Source organism: Helicoverpa armigera, chromosome 7 (genome assembly GCF_030705265.1).
Source record: "Helicoverpa armigera isolate CAAS_96S chromosome 7, ASM3070526v1, whole genome shotgun sequence".
In the NCBI taxonomy this organism is placed as follows: domain Eukaryota; kingdom Metazoa; phylum Arthropoda; class Insecta; order Lepidoptera; family Noctuidae; genus Helicoverpa; species Helicoverpa armigera.
Window position 1 is genome coordinate 12,323,475 of NC_087126.1, and position 17,265 is coordinate 12,340,739.

Sequence of the window (17,265 nt, forward strand, 5' to 3'; positions counted from 1 at the left end):
CAAATGCTACAGTTTCAATGTTGAACCACAAACTTTATGGTAAAACTCACGCAAATAATTCAAATTGAATTTAATACCCCTAATCTTATCTAATCTCAGAAACAGCTGGACCCGTAACAGTAATCAATTGTGACAAATCCTACAATCATTTCGTTTTATCAAATCAAGGAATTAGGTAAGCAATAGGCACAGCCAACTACGAAACAGCACTTCAAAGTTAGGTAAAAGTCATTCAGAACCTACGAAAGTTTCTGCTAAATACTACTCGCGGAAGAGCAATATCGTTAGCACGAAATTCTCGTAGAACTCAGATTAAAGTAAAAAGATTGGCAACCGCACACCATTGTTAAGTAATTAGAATTGACAAAAAGGTTGGCATTGAGGGCTCAAGAACAATAACCATTGACAACTGAGAAAGCCGTGAACTGACAATGTGCCGTTTTCTATTGAATTCAGACGCAATTATTTACTTCCCTGTGACTCTATAGGAGTTCACGATAGCATAGATACTAACAGTATTTGAAACAGTTACAATTAAGTACCTGTGTATTGAAAACTAACCACGCTATTTCAACTATTCTTTGCTCAGGTAGAAAAACCTTTTTATACAAGAGGCAGGACCGCATCTGCACTTGACTTTGAGAGATTAGGTAAGTCGTGGTTACAGGTTGGCCATTAACATGGGCAGGTAAAGGTTCCTAGCAAAAAATGACGCACCAATATTGGCGCCAACCAACCAGACAACTTTGAAGCTAGTATGTGTGTTGGTGATATTTCACGAACATTGTTATCGTTATTCAAAAGACGTTGAAAACTGCAAACAGAACTGGTGAATATATGAATGTGTACTTTCACAGCAGCATATCCAATTTTGCAGTGTTCCCAATGCGACTCTCTGCTGAATAATTTCGTTGTTTGACAGCGAATTCGCTGTGGTTGCAACTTTATACGATGAGACATTTCATTGTAAGAAAATCTGCTGAAGAAAAAACTAACTGTGATCTATTTAATTTACAGAATATGTTTGAAAACTCTTCACATATGTTTCCCTGGGCAGGATGAAAACATTTAAAAAACGATATGTAGTGGAAATCTAAAATACAATTTCTAAAGTCAACGATAATCGAGGAACAACCCAAAATAATATTTACTCTGGCGAAACTTGAGCAAAGTCAATCAAAAGTAATGGTTTCAATTAAAACTGTATGTTTATTAATAGCGGCATTGCTACGAATTCACTGTACGCTAATTGGTCCTTCGAGGGGTTTGGTACTTCTGGTTGAAAAACTAATGTGTTTTGGTCCTGCTGGAACCTAAAAGTGAAAGCTCAATCTTAGAGAGATTCCAACAAAGGAATCATATATTGGAAGATTCCAGGAGGTTCCCAGTAATAGCGTGTACTACAAGCCGTAGCGCCGACGACAGAAGCAATAAACCAATCACAGGCGTACATAGTAGCACATCTGCGGGCAGGCAATATTGGCATCGCTATTAGGGTGCAACATACCTTTGCATAAAATCAATAGATTCGTTACCAAACACCTCGGCTGCGGTCGCGTGATTGTACTACAACCTCATTATGGAAATTCCTCGTAAATTTTTGCTCGGAGTCATTAAGAAAGCGTTATGAGGATAACGACCTTTGAACGATCCAATCGCCTTAGTTTTTCGCGAGCCTCAAATCTCCTGTCGTGCGATAAAGCCGAAATATCGGGGTAAACTTAAGTGCAGGCTTTGAGCACTCCATCAGGCTCAAACTTTTGATCTCACTTTGATATTAAAGCGACGGCGACATCTCTTCCGACGACAAAGCGAACACTGACAGTAGGCGGATTATAATGATTATTTGCCTGTCATCTCATGCTCTGAATTTTTAATAATTCTGTAAACACGTAACTAAGGTGAAGAGGCAATTAAACATGTTCGTCCAATTGTTTACTCGGACACAATAACGCAACAATATTACGCAAGCAGGGAAAGTAGGTGGCTTACGAACTATGAGACTCCTACGTTTAAATAGTTATTTGTTGGATTTTGAGTTTTAGAGTTGACCCGACTTTGAAACTACATTGGATAAGTCAAAAGTTATTTGAAACTTTGAGGACACGGGCTCATATTATTAATTTACTGGTTATAGAATATGTATGAGATGTGACGATAATTTCGAATTTGTGTCGCGTCACGGCGATGCATGTCGTATCTGTATCAGCCGCTTTCCCGCAGCGTGTAGCTAGATCCATACTGCGGATAACCGACACATACACGTGTCGTTGCTCTCCACAAACAGTGTAGCATCAACCCTACCCATTAATAATTCAAAATACACCAGATTCTATTTTTTGCAGACAGCACAGGTTCGCTTGCAAGCTATTACGTAAAAGCGGCGAAGTTGCCAAAAATCCAAGCAGCGCACGAACCAGCCATGAACTAATAGCGTAAGCCATAGCCTACAATCTTTATTTTCTAAAGAAGAACATACGTAAGTATTTTTATTATCTCGGGTACTTCGGTTTGTTGAACATCCCGAGATTTCTCGAACAAGTTTATAAAGAGGAAATCGGATATCTCTGCGATATCACAGCCAAGAACTGCAAAGTTGTGTGCTCCATCACAAATGTGAAACTTTAAGTACGTTTAACCCTCGATGGGTGGTGAGTGAGGCGATGGATGACGTCACTAGCTGAAAGGGCATTCACACCGTCTTGCCCCACTGACCTCTGGGTATACACTGAAAGGACTGCTGGCGCTCTAACCATTAATCCCCCGTCGAAATGCGGTAAGCTGACATTTTAAATTCAAATCTCCGCCGTTCATCAGGCAGAGACTTTGATTTAATATTGGAAATGATTATTTCATTATCGCATCGGCAGCTCCAGATAGCGAGAATGCCAGCAAAGTTTCAGACATAGTTCGAAAATGGTTTGCATTATTTATATTTGAATTAACTATTCGATTTGATCAGCACGCCGATAGTTTTGTATGAATAGGGCTTAGCTTGTTAATGGCTTTCTAGTCAGCATTTAACAGGCAATTTATAAGATAAACGATTATTAAATTAATGAGGCTTTTAGTATGGAATCGATTTGTGGCTCGATACTGAGCGTGTTAACCGATTTATTTTGCGGGGACGGTCTTTGGTTCAATGTGACACCCTTGTGCTTGAGTGGAGGAGCGTCAGCGTTTATTGTGCAAAGACAACAGCTACTTAACCTGTTCAATGGGCTGCGGCCCTCGTGGGCGTCGACAAAATCATCGAACCATTGGAGTGGCTTCCATTAATTATTCAGGAGTTTTGAGTGTCTCGTTTACGTGGCGGAATTATTTACTAGTGCCGTCCGACGGATCGGATATCGAGTCAATGTAGTCAACAGTCATACGCGGATTTAAATATATATTACGAATAATCACCGAACGAGCGAAATGCAATTTTAACCCATTTGGAATCGGATAAGGGTGACCATTACCATAGTTTTTTTTTTCAGGATTCTTATGTTAATTTATTACGTGGGTAGGCAAAAGCATGTTCTTTATAATAAAGCCATTTGCTTTGGAAATGATTCACGCGTTAAAGAGAAGTTTATTATTCTACGATAGCTTAAAATACAGTCGTTTTATTGAAACGTGTACCGTCATTATTAATGGCGGCATAATTAGAAACGGCTGATTTGAATATCGAGGTATAATAAAAGCCAGAATTATGAATACCTACTATAATCAAGCGATAAAACACGGGTGTCATATTACCTCAATCTGCACGTGTTTAATCTGTGATAAAATCAAAACCTATAATATTAACGCATACTTTTACGATTAATACGTAAGGCGCCGCATTAATTTTATCGCAGTTTTAGGTTGTAAAGACGATTACATAAACCCGGCAGTATGATATAGTGTGACTCATTTTAATCACTAAGGATTATTATGAAAACTAGGAAGAAATATTATATCTTAAGGCCACACCAGAGATAGCACCAGTCAAAAGTCAAAATACTGCTGACTATCCCACAAATGGAGATACTTACATAGATTTTTGGTAAATAAAAATTTTTTTGGGTAAATTAATTCTAAATAACTGAGTTACTGAGTAAATGCGACCAGACTCGATAATTACGGCCATATTACTCCATATCGATTGGTCGTGTATCGCCTACCTACTTTACCTACAATCAACTGATATTTCGTGTTCTGCAAATTGTGTGAAGTGCTCTCCAATGGCAACTGATGTAATTTGCATTTAAAATAGAGCATACGCTGACAACTCTGACATTCATTACAACAGACATTATTATGTTTGTGGCAAAAAAAAATCTTATTTTCACAGAACAGATAAAGGAGATATTTTTAGAAATATGACTGGGTTGTTTGTTTCATTTTTCGCCCTTCACTTTGCGAGATTTCTGTAAACAAACCTCAAAGGAACTGAGATAGATCCTTCACAGTAATAAGCAAAAACTGTTTCAATGAATGGTTTGAGTGGCTTCATTTTGTTTGTGTACAAACTTTTTAAGTTATAAGGTGATTAGAAAACAATCTTTATTTCAATAAAGTCTTTCTAAATTAATACTGCTAACAAGTTTTTTTATAAACTTGAAAACCATAAAGTAAATCCATAAATGATATGGTAAAATCATGTTTTTTTTTCATGCTATGTATTACTGATGTTACATAAAATTATCACGAAACAAACACTCCATATCATTGACATAACAAACAAGAACAATGAAGTTATCTCTTGTTTAAAAAGGCATTATATTTTAAATAAAACTTTCATCATCATGATTATTTCAATGACATCATAGGAGAGATTTATGAAAAATTATGTAATTTTACAACAGGCAAAAATTTAAAAAACTTTGAAAAATTTGTAAAATAGAAAAAGTAATGTCCCAGGTAGAAAATGACTGTTGTGGTCACCCCAATGAAACCAGTATTTTTGCTCACCCTCAATTTTTTGTTGGTATCCCATACAGGTAACCAAATTCACCTCTATCAGTTATCAGCAATTTTATGCATTTTAACTTGGATAGCCACTGCAGCTATGAGGCTGTTCAACATTAGTAGTATGGGATAAGTGTCAAAATTCTATCTATAGTAAGTAAATGAACTTATATATGGAATATTGGGAATAGCAGTTAGAGAACATGGTTAGCACAATAAAAACTTTTTTTTACACCTTAGTGTGGCTTTGACCAAGCTTTAGCAAGTTTTGAAGGTATCCAAGCCCGCCATAATACTTCAAAATTCATACTTAACACAGCAATAAAGTAATGTTATACCAACATTATGTAGTTATTTAAAGTTTTATTGCCTTGTGTGTATGTTTCTTCAATATTACTTATCTCCTGACCCCTAGTCCTTGGAGCAGGACCTCTGATGCATCATGTTTGCAGTCATTGATCATGTCTTAATTAAGGATGAATTTATGAGTAATAACTTGTTTGTATTTGTCTTTATCATGTTATGTTGGGATTTCTTTGGAAAAACAATATAGCATTACAGTTTTATTTTGTTTTAAGGTAAAAGGATAATTTGTTAAAAGAGTTTTGATTTTTTTGTATTATTTTTTCTGTCAGAAATAAATTGTTTGAAAATAATTTCTTGGTATTACTTTGAGTAAAATGGCTATAGTATGATGTGGAACATAAGGTCCTATATAAAGTACAATATCTTATAATGTAAATAAAATTAAAAAATATTTACCTCCTCAATATCCTTGTGGAACTTGATGGGGCGCAGCAAATAAAATTGTATGGAGAAGTAAATGAAGTTTATCACAATAAATGCACTGTTCCACAGCACAGCGTCAAGGTAGCACTCGATGCTCCACGCCCACATGCCGGAGAAGGCGCACCCCAGCATCAGGGCCACCCGCAGCCAGACCAGCCCGCTCGGCGTGTGCGGCGCCAGGAACGACAGCAGGAAAAACACATTGGCCACTTGGAAGAACACGTGGTTCACCGGCCGCCATCGCGGGCAGTGGTTCAGGTACATGTCCCACATCGAGGGCCGCTCGTGCACACTCACATTCACCAGGTCCGTCGCCTGCCCCGGCAACCGAGTGGGCTCCACCAGACCCATGTCGCTCACCGCCCGCTCCGGGCTCGACACCGCGCTGCCGTCACTGCTCGGCGCCGGCACCTCCGTCGTGACATTCTGCAGCCCACTTATCATACCGATCGCTAAGGCACTGAGAAACAACATAGTCCCACCGCGCTCTCAAACACACCCCAACTGAATTTGTCATCGAAACTCTACCCGCAATTGGCATTTGCGTATTGTTATGTTACACTACAACCCGGTTTTAATGTCTATATTATTCAAAAACATTAATTTATTAAAGCGTTTTATTTATTTTAAATAAATTATTATAATCGCACCGCTGCACACACATGCAAAACTAATTAACGCAAATGCACAGAGAAAGTTAACTAATAATACGTCGGTCACTAAAATTAGAATAGCTTATTTTGAATTTAATTCCTTCAAGAGTCCAAAATAAAACGTTAGGAAACAGTAAAGCAAACAATCGAAGCACACAAATGACAAGCAGCACACACTGTGTATTATTGACAGAAACCAGAGACAAACTGAATGTGTAGAGATTAGGGCTGGACTTTAACGTAACATCGCCTACACTCAAACTTGTTAGCTTAGTTTAAAAAACGCAATTAATTCGATATTTTAAAAAGCGGATTGTATTATTTCATTAACCTTTTCAACTCATGTAATAATAAACATTACGCTATAATTAATCCATTAAAATATTATACTAGTTATCAACACAAAATTCTGCGTCGAATGGACAGGTCTTAAACAACTTTTACAAAGCTCGTTTTAAGAAATCTTTTACTCAGTCAAGGACAGTTCTCAATAAATTAATAAGTGTATGTAATTTTGGTTTCTGTCTGAATAAATATTCTAAAAATGGTTAAAACCTTATGAATATCTTATTATACATGTATACGAGCAAAGTAATCAGCCATTCTAGTATTCGTAAACGCAAAGCTGTCAAAAACAGCTGTCAACTAGTGTCAACCGGGAACAGATGTAATGTCACAGAAAGGCGGCATGAAATACTGAAAATATTTATATTTATCGTTTACTTTATTTATGTAATGTTTTGTTCCTACAATGTCGGTGCCGTTTGATATGTTGCTTCATCCAGAACTCCTTACTAATGAGCAGCTAATATGCATTATACAAGAGGTAAGTTACGGTTTTCTGTTACGATCTACACAAACAAAACAAAAATAAAGTGTTTATTTATAACAAACAATACTTTTCAGAGGCATTTAAGAGTTTCAAACTTAAGGCACATGCGAAGAGATGAGTTATTGGATATATTTCACCATTACTGCGTGCCGTACGGGCAAAGAAAGTACAGAGATTCAGGCAGGGGCAAATTGCTCAACAAAAATCGTCCGCCTAGCCCGGAACCGACAAAAAAACTTAATAAAATGAATCAGGAAGTTACACAAAATAATCAAAACCGTGATAGGTTGAAGCCGCCACCTGAATGCATGTCTAGTTTCACAAAGAGGTTTAAAATTGAGACAACAATCACACCAATATCAAATAAAGACTGTTACAGTGTGAACAAAAGGAAAATGAGTGTTGATTCTGTAAGTGCTTTATTTTATTTATGCAGATAATAAGTTTTAAATCTTAAAATATGATTTCATACTCATTTAACATAGGATATAGACTGTATACTGTTTGTAACCATGCAACCAGTTAGCAACTCAGTACTCCATTACATTCTCCCAAACTTCCAACTAAACAAGTCTAACCATAAAACACATAGCAATAACAAGTTTTTCTGGCAACTACTGTTTGGTATTAATTACCTTTTTTCTGCTAATTCCAGGTGACTGTAACAAATGACTGCCCTCCACAAAAGAAGGAAAGAAAACCTATAACATGGCCATGAAGTAATAGAAATCACAAAATATAACAATTCATGTGTTTAAATGTAAGTCTGTACTTCCCCAATGTACAGAAATATTAGGTACTTACATGTTGTATTGCCAACATTAGCCAAATTCAAGAATGGAATACTGGTGATGGCTCGAATTCTAATTTCAAATTATCAATCAAGACCAACCAGTTTAACCAAAATAGATAATAAATGTGTCTATTAAAAAAACTAGAACTCTAAAAGGAATGCTGTGTATTAATAAATTGTAAATATCAAAATTTCATCAATGTTGTTAGGAAAGTGTAGATTTTCTATATGTAGATTATTCAAAAATTTATGAAATGCAAGTTCAGTTAAAATTATTTTTTATACCATATCAATATGTTTGAAACATGAATTCTGTAATGAGTATGTTATTACGATGAGACGAGAATTCTTCTGTAAATACACTGACTTGCCTGTAAAAAAAAATTAGCAGCTAAACAATAATGGTGGATTCAAATGTAAAATAGAATAATTAAAAGAAAGAATTTGTTTAAGTTAAGTTTGAAGTTGAGTAAGTAATATTAGTGAAAGTGTTAGAATCAATATATATTATCAATGGATTCAATAAGTTATAAGTACATTAATTTGGAAAATAAGCTTTCAAGCCTTGTTGATTGTTTATTCTGAAGCTTGTTAGAGTTAGTAGTCAGAACATTTTAGTATACATATAATAGCATCCTGTCTTTAAAGCCTTTCTGGAACAAATGTTATCTATGTTACATAGTTACTTACAAGATAAACATAATCATTGAAAAAAAATATATCCTTCAGTTACTATAATGTATACTTGACTAAGAAGTTAAAATAAATATTGCTATGTAAAAGGATATTTCCTACATTTTTGTAAATAAGAGTTGATTCCAAGTCATTGTGTACCTACTCTATTAGGCAGTTTCTTATGTACTTTTGTAAAAATAAGCTTCAATCTTTTTTGTACTACATATGTAGTTGACTAGTGTTCCTGCAATGTTAGATTTTATTCCAATTGACTTGTACATATTGCAGTAAATAGTATGTAAGTTATTTTTTATGAGTGAAATCGAAAATACATGAAGTTTTGTGATATATTTTGAATTTTAATTGAATTATTCATTATACTTAGGTACTTATCTATACTTATATTATAAAGCTGAAGAGTTTGTTTGTTTGAACGCGCTAATCTCAGGAACTACTGGTCCTATTTGAAAATTTCTTCAGTGTTAGATAGCCCATTTATCGAGGAAGGCTATAGGCTACTTTTTATCCCGGTACGGGAAGTAGTTCCCACGGCATACGGGTGAAACCGCTGGCAGAAGCTAGTTTAATATAAGGGTCGACAATCAGAAGGAATGTTATTGCTGTTTTTCGTATGGGAATCGAACCGTAATGTTGGCGGGCGGGAGTGAGAGCTCCAAATCTATCATTAAAAAGGTTATTGAATAGGTTGTAAGCAAAGTTTTATTATTTTATCAAAGTCTATGGTTGCCATTAAACATTTTTGAAAAAAGAACTGTCAGCAGCAGCGTTACGGCTGACGTATTTTTATTTAAATAACTTTAATTATTATTTCATACTTTAAGAATCGAGATTTAAACCATTTGCAATTATGAATCCTATACAGAAAAATGTGAAATCGACAAAAAGTCGTCAGGACACGATTAATCAGACTCAGTCGCATTTCCTAGTGCCCTCCGAGAAGCTGGATAAGGTCACGAGAAGAGTCATCGCTCCTTATGCTCAAATCGAAAGGAAAGGTAGATTCAACTTATTTAATCTAACTTTTTTAACCCCTTTGGTACATTTTTGTAACACTACTCAACGCTAAGCATCTCCTTAGTAATTTAAGTAGGCCTGCTGGCTATAGTTATAATAGGTGTGTATGGGTCTGAAGGTCTATGAAACTACAATTAATTTTCTCGCCAAACGATACTGCTGTGAGTGCACACTTACAGAAAGTTTGTTTTCGATCACTTGCATAAATATTTCTTTCAGTACCTATTTAGTATAAAGATAAAAATAGTAGGTAGAGTTACCGGCACGGATATTGAGCTCTCGGCGGAAGAGTGGTGATCGCTTTGCGCACTGTACACATAAGGCAATAAACCAATAAATCGCTTCTGCGCAGGTGAAGGTCAGGGCTCAATATCCGAGCCGATAACTATAAGTACGGTCAGAAATATATGATCGAAAAGTACGGCACCTATAACGGATTGTATCCCTCTCATCCTTGACCTGTCTGTCACATTTGCTGCTAAGCTGCGTGTCGCGGGTTCGACTCTGAGCAAATGAAATAGTTCAGATTCTGGGTAATGTGAATGTGTGTGTGATGTATGCTTGCATAGACACCCACAACTCAGGAGAAATTCCTATTGTAGAGTAAAAAAAACATCGTCAATCTGCAAGATCAAGTAAACAGTTGATTATTTTGTACTATCCAGGCCTGAAAGAGGATGAGGAAAAAGCCGACAGATACCTGGACATGAACAGGTTCAACGTGTTCCTAGAAGACACGGTCGATCTGGAGTCACTGCTGTACGAAACTGCTATGGTCTTGAAGACTGTTACTGATAGTTCTGGTAAACAGTTACAAATTATTTATTTACTTGATTCATCTTCATCTCTCGAGCCTTTTTCCAACTATGTTAGGGTCGGCTTGTAGTCTAACCGGAAGCAACTGAGTAGGTACCAGCGATTTCCAAAGAGCGACTGCCTATCTGACTATCACCTGAACCCAGTTACCAGGGCAACCCAATACCCCTTTGTTGACTGGCGTCAGACTTATTGGCCTCTACCCGCAAAGACTGCCAAGGCCGTTTATTTACTTGATTCAAGGGGCTAAACTCAAGATCTTCGGTCCAATTTGAAAACATACCTAAAATAATCTGTGCTATTTCTATGTCCACAGGCGTATTCGTTTACATAGTAGACAAACTGAAAAATGAAATAGTTCTCATGCACCCGGATACTGAAAATCCTGATCGACATGAAATAAATATGACAATACGTAAGTTTCCGTTTTTTTATAATGATTCTGCACCGAATTTTGGTTCCATACATTACCGCGCCCTACCTTAAAGTTCTTAAGGTTTGTCAAACCTTGGCTCACGCAAAAATCCTTAGGTATTTCTAATGGTCAAAGTACCTATATTCCATGGAGGTAATTCAAGAAACCTTACATCTATTTTGAAGACTGACTTACGAGCCTGCATGGCCTTAGATAGCTGCCTCCTCCTTTCATTTACCCACAATTGAACCTGATAGGTAGGTACTCTCTTTTTCACAAAGATGTCGCTCCAGGCAAAGTAGGCACCAGGACTTTGCAGTACCTATTGTCCTTAGTCCCGATCTGGATTCTTCGGAAAATTTACCGCAGCCCTGGCACATGAAGAGCTCCAGAAGGAACATTGTAGATCCCTCCCACAGCGAGAGAGATATCTGATGATTTCCCAACATAAAAATTGTACCCTTAGGACTTGTTCTCCTATTTTAGGGGAAGGTAAAACAGCAGCAGCTCACGTAGCTTCCACCAAGGAGTTCCTTCTACTGGAAGACGTGCAAAGAGACCGGCGGTTCTCTGACGGTCTGCGGTGGATAGACGCGAAGGTCGCGCTCTGCATGCCGGTGGTGAAGCCTGACGGAGAGTGCTATGCTGTGCTGGAGTTGTACCGGACTTATTCTAAAGTTTATGATGATGTGAGATTTCTTTGACTAGCTTTCGTAGAGTTTTCGTTAACAAGACTGTAGATATGTTTTTTTTTGGTAACTTCTTTTCTGGTAGCAATTTACTTTATGCGTGTGCCCAGTTTCGTCTTCTCATGGCTATTATTCTAGTCTTTCCGTTGGTCATCATGTGCCTCGCCTTTTCAATTCGTCGATAGCTGTCTTTGTATACTGAGACGAGGGAGGCATTTTCGTATTTTCATGTAGTAGGTATCCATTTCGCATTCTTCATCTAAGGTTTCAAAAAATATCTAGGTATACTTAGAGAGAAATTTCTAGGAAAATTCGGCAAAATTCAGAACCAGCTGAACTATTCGATTTCAGAACGTAGTATACACAGTGGTAAGCGTGGCATGCTGGGCAGGAGCGGCCGTGCACCAGGCACAAGCGAGAGTCACGCTACAGAAGACTGCTCACCTGAACTCTGAGCTCAGGGCGTTGTTGCAGAACTACTTCTGCGATCTCGCTTCTATTGATACCATGCTTACTGATATGCTGGTAAGTGGTAAAGTTCTTATGAGTATAGCCTTCTAAGCAGTTACACTTGGGCCGTATAGGCAAATTATAAGAGCACATACAATGTGCAGATGTGCACGCAGATGTGGCTTCACGGGAGTCTAAAAATGGGAATATTAATTGTGTGGCCCTGGGCAAGTCCCCATGGTGCCCAATAAATAAGAAAGGCCTGACTAACTCACCTCCCCAAATGGATGAAAAAGCTGATAAGCCAAAGCAAGTAATGATCCTGATCAATACTAGCTGGTTCTTGCCAATCATATTATTCTCCAGACGGTGGTAAAGTCATTCATCGGAGCTATGCGCAGTAGTTTCTTCATAATCGACAAGGAACACATTGGCGAGACACTACAAGCTGACATGTGGGACGATGGCTGGTCTGGAGAGAAAAGCACCATGCCCAAGAAAAAGCTTAAAGTCAAGTTAGTATCCCTATTCTTATAGCAGAATTAAATCTGGCGGTTTTTAGAAATCTAACCATCTGAATGTATGCTAGCATAGCATAAGGTTATTTATTAGTAGGTTGAAGTACACTGACTGAAAATGTCAAAAGCTCATGACGACTTAAGCAAAATATACCTTTGCTATTTTTACTGGTCCACGAATTGTCGAAAGTTTTGAAGTTAGCAGGCTTATTAAACTTCTTCGTCCTGCAAATCCTCGCAATAAATAAATAAAAAAAACTATATATTTTCCCTGTCTCATGAATATGGTCCTACACCGCTTTTGACTGAATTGCGGCTTATAAATCATCATTATTAGCGTTCTATCTCCCAGTTTTAACACTATTTCTATATCTGCTTGCTTATCACTTACGTATTTTCTTCCTTACCTTGTGTTTTCCCAGTCTAAGCCAAGAACAGACCCCCGCCGGCTACGTAGCCCGTACCGGCGAATCGCTGAACGTTCGCGACGCGTACCGAGACCCGCGGTTCACTAAGGAGATAGACCCGACCACTGGCACTGTTGTGAGGTCGTGTCTTGTGTCTCCTATTACTGACAAGACTGGGGTTATTGGTAAGGATATTGTGAGATATTATGACATCTACTGTTTTAAGTAAGTGTTTATCTGCAAGGCATGTTAATCAGTATGTGGTTTTGTGTGCTGAGGAAAGCTTTAAAGTCCATCAAGGGTCTCGCTGACACCGCTAAGTTAATAGTTCTACTATAGGTTCTTGTATGTATGTATCTTACTTGCAAGTCCTACCAATCTACATCTCATGGCTAATCGATCCTGCAATTTATATCTTATCCCAACTATTCTGCTTGCATTAGTGTGCTTTAATATGCTAAGTACCCTATTTAGAATTGGCCTTTTATAACCAACTTTCCGATATCTGCATTTTCATCATTATCCAGGAGTAGTCCAGCTAACAAACAAGACGAGTGCGACGCCATTCGACGCGGACGACGAGCTGATATTCGCGGTGTTCGTCAGCTACTGCTCGCTCATCGTGCACTTCTATAACATGCAGCAGAAGAAAGTCTTCCATGTACGCAGTATTGCCTAACTATACTAACTTATGTTATTAATGCGAAAGTGTGTGCGGATATTTGTATCTATGTTTGTGTGATATATGTACCTCTTTGACGCAAAAACTACTGGAGGGACCATAATATAAATCGATAGGCCCTATTTTCGCCATCTTTACTCCCACTCACTTCGCTGGTTTCACTCACATCTTTATTCAAAAGACTTCTACACCACAACACCAAATTCCAGGAGAACCTCAACCGCGTCTACTCGGAGCTGCTGAGCTTGCACATGAAGCCGTGCAAGCATGACCTGGACGAGCTCGTCGAATCCAGCGGCGTTGTCATGGCACCGCCCACTTTTAGAACGTAAGCCGTCACTTCTTCTAGCACTTATTGATGAAAAGACATCATCCATTATGGCCCAAAATCAAAAGCGAAAGCCGGGCCAACAAAAAAATCTTGTTTTGATCCCTTTTTTGCTTAAACAAACGTATTTTAAAATACTTCTCATGGTCCCATTGTCATCGTCACGTCCATGATTTGATGATGGGTACATTGAGAAACGAGAGCAACTCTCGAACATTTTAGACACACATGGGTAAAACTTGTCATTATGACCTTATCAAACAATGAAGGTTTGACCTGATGATGGAGACTACAGAGAGACGAAGGTACTTCGACCTTTATTTATTTAAAAAAAAGTCTCCCCGGCAGTTACAGTTAGTAGGTACATTACAGTTAATACCTACAATAAAAGGGTTTGTATTATATTTCAGTTTCGACTTCCACATAAGCGAAGCCAGCAAAGAAGACATGGCTGGTCTAGTCTGGATAATGTTCTCCGAAACCTTCACCAACAGGAACTTCGATCGCTTAGGCCTTGCAGACTTCATACTTTCGGTCCTCGGCAGCTACAGGGACAACCCCTATCATAATGCCGAACATGCCTTCTGCTTTACGCATACCATGTACATGATACTGCTGCTTAATTCCGGATACTTTGATTTTATTGAGGTACTTATTAGCTTATTGTTCATGTTTAACAGATCTTGTTTTGTTCAGGTATTTAATATGTAAGTATAAGTAACTAGGTAATGTTGATTAACCTTAATGCAGTTCATCTAGGCTGGACAATTTCTGATAGTCAATGGCCCCTCTATTGACTTTCAGAAATTGTATATAGAGGATACCCTTAGCAATAAGTAACATCAGTGACAGTGTTGGTTTTAATGTACTTTTACAGACGAACGGCTTAACTGTTCTTAATTAAATAAGTTATAGAGCTAGGTGACAACTTTGTATCTTCCAGACGATAGCTCTCATGCTGTCAGGTCTATGCCACGACCTAGATCATCCAGGGTTCAACAACAACTATCTGATGTTGTGCAAACACCCGCTCGCTAGCATGTACAAAACTTCCATGTTGGAGCACCACCACTTCTTCCTTGCTAAGAAGATGATTGAGGTAAGTTCAGAACTATACCTATATATCTGTTTACGAAGAAAGGAAAGATGAGTGGAGATGCCATAAGGCAGGTAGGTCAGGCATCTTCTTGTATGTCAAGTAACGTAGGTACGGTTGGCGTGACCAATTGACTGACTATAGACCAACAAAGATTCCTTGAGACATCTCTTAGAAATGGGTCGCGATTGATCCGTGGTTTGGTTTAAAAAAAATGGGTGGTGTCCAAAAAGGCGTGTCACCCATTTTTTTAGGGAGGAGCTTATATCGTTCCTCGTTCCCAGAAAACCCAACATTTTAGGGACGTTAATTTCACATCTCCGCTCGTCATTTTGTTTTCAATGCTCCCACCGCGGAAAGGGCTCCAATGATGATACCCTATTAAAAGGTAGAATGTTGGTGAAGAAATCCCTGGTCTCCCATTCCAGGACAAGAACATCCTGACCCGCCTCCCACTGACAGACCAGCAACGTATAATGGAGGAGATAAAGTATGACATTCTGTGCACGGACCTCGCCATATACTTCCAGATCAGAGCTCAACTCACACCGCTCTTACATGACAGGGTGTTCGACTGGAATGATAACGGACATAGGAAGATGCTTAAGGTTTGCCCAGATATAATAATAACGAAACATTTCATTACAAAACATAGGATCTCCTGAACCGATTCGTATAATTCTTTCACTGTTAGGAACCTACATTCTCTGCGCTGAACACGGATTATGTCTTATCCCTTTCCTCATGACGTGAATGAAACCGCGTGGAACAGCTAGTGACCTATAAGTTCTTATGTAACGTTTCCAGGGCATATTGATGACGACAAGTGACTTGTCAGGATGCTGCAAACCTTTCGGAGTGTCGAAAGCGACAGCCGAGGCTGTGTATCAAGAGTTTTATGATCAAGTGCGTATACATTTTTTTTATTTCCTGCTTCACTGGCCCTTTACGAACTCTCCCGATTATTAGAGCTCATTAGTGTGAAGTTAATTAAGCACCAGTAGCCAGAAAGTCTGACAACCAGTTATACCAAGAAGGGGTATCATGGTTACATGGGTTGAGGAGGTCGGATAGGCAATCGCTGCATGTAAACATTGGTACTCAGCTGTATCTGGTTGGACTGGAATCCGACGACCCCGGCTTAAGATAAAAGATAAAAAGTTAAAGCAGGCTGAAAGAAAATCTGCATTTTTGAAGTACACAGTTGGTAAAAGACTAGACAGATAAATAGGTAGGTAACTCTTGAACTTGAATGTCCCCCAGGGTGACCGCGAGCGAGCCATGGGCTACACCCCCCTCAGCATGATGGACCGGCGCCGCAGCATCAACCAGCCTGCCGAACAGATCCAGTTCCTCTCCGTCGTGGTGCTGCCCTGTCTCCTCATGCTGCAGAACGTCTTCCCCAACACCAGCCCGCTCACTGACAACTGCAGGTGAGAGAGGAACCAGTCAGTTTGTAGCTAAATGGGAACCTCGACCTATGTTGTTTGCTTTCTAGATATAGGAATTAACATTATGTACTTGTTTGACACTAATGTCAAAATTATATCTCTAGTACTTACAGGCAAGCAAATACATAAAAAAACTATTGCTTTTGGAGCGCAATTCTAAAATAACTTTTGCTATCAAATAAAACCTGTAGTGCTGTGGCACAATTTAAAATGTAGGATTTGAAAAAGTCTACCTTTTTTACGCAATTTATCAGTAATATTGTATGTAAATAGATATGATGATTTTTGTACTTACTTTTCTATTTGTACAGAAAAACTCAAGAAGCCTGGCATGAGGAGATAGAAATCCGTGGTCAGAAGTTGTGGCGACAAGAAGACGCCATACCTAACGGCAAGAACAACCGCTTCCTCGGAGACACCAAGCCTGAGAACGAAGACTGAAGAGTTTCTTAGTGCAAAGTCTTTTAGTATTTTTGTAGTTGAAACAATTATTTAATAAAATAAAGGCTATTTCATATTATTTGTTTGTTTCATTCCGATTTAATTTTTTTTCTTGCGTCTACAGAAAAATGGGGAAAGCCACTGATTTCTTGATTTCAGACACTTACGCGAATATTAGACATTTAGATAAAACTACTTTTTTATTCCCAACGTTTCGGATGCTTTCAGCATCGTCGGTCATCGGTTCACGGGCAGAC

The 17,265-nt window shown here is 38.4% G+C and overlaps 3 protein-coding genes across 4 annotated transcripts in view; 2 read left to right on the forward strand and 1 right to left on the reverse strand.

Moving 5' to 3' along the window:
- Positions 1-6,584, reverse strand: part of LOC110373386 (blood vessel epicardial substance) — a 39,890-nt gene extending 33,306 nt beyond the window's left edge. For both annotated transcript variants that reach the window (XR_007511787.2, XM_021330652.3), the window contains exon 1: positions 5,701-6,584. Coding sequence is in view for 1 of the 2 variants with exons in the window: in XM_021330652.3 (XP_021186327.1) it covers positions 5,701-6,201 (501 nt within the window). In the remaining variant the exon portion in view is untranslated. The remainder of the gene's footprint in view (positions 1-5,700) is intronic.
- Positions 6,585-7,014: 430 nt separating this feature from the next.
- On the forward strand, positions 7,015-9,028 carry LOC110372614 (ashwin). Its single transcript, XM_021329456.3, has 3 exons — positions 7,015-7,206; positions 7,287-7,622; positions 7,868-9,028. The coding sequence occupies exons 1-3, from the start codon at positions 7,132-7,134 to the stop codon at positions 7,928-7,930; spliced, it is 474 nt and encodes a 157-aa protein (XP_021185131.3). The 5' UTR covers positions 7,015-7,131; the 3' UTR covers positions 7,931-9,028.
- Positions 9,029-9,410: 382 nt separating this feature from the next.
- On the forward strand, positions 9,411-17,084 carry LOC135117126 (cAMP and cAMP-inhibited cGMP 3',5'-cyclic phosphodiesterase 10A-like). The gene is made up of 15 exons (XM_064035583.1): positions 9,411-9,696; positions 10,381-10,518; positions 10,848-10,946; positions 11,433-11,635; positions 11,987-12,160; positions 12,452-12,600; positions 13,026-13,195; positions 13,538-13,671; positions 13,902-14,020; positions 14,431-14,668; positions 14,964-15,119; positions 15,545-15,724; positions 15,924-16,022; positions 16,380-16,549; positions 16,879-17,084. The coding sequence occupies exons 1-15, from the start codon at positions 9,549-9,551 to the stop codon at positions 17,006-17,008; spliced, it is 2,307 nt and encodes a 768-aa protein (XP_063891653.1). The 5' UTR covers positions 9,411-9,548; the 3' UTR covers positions 17,009-17,084.
- Positions 17,085-17,265: the final 181 nt, after the last annotated feature.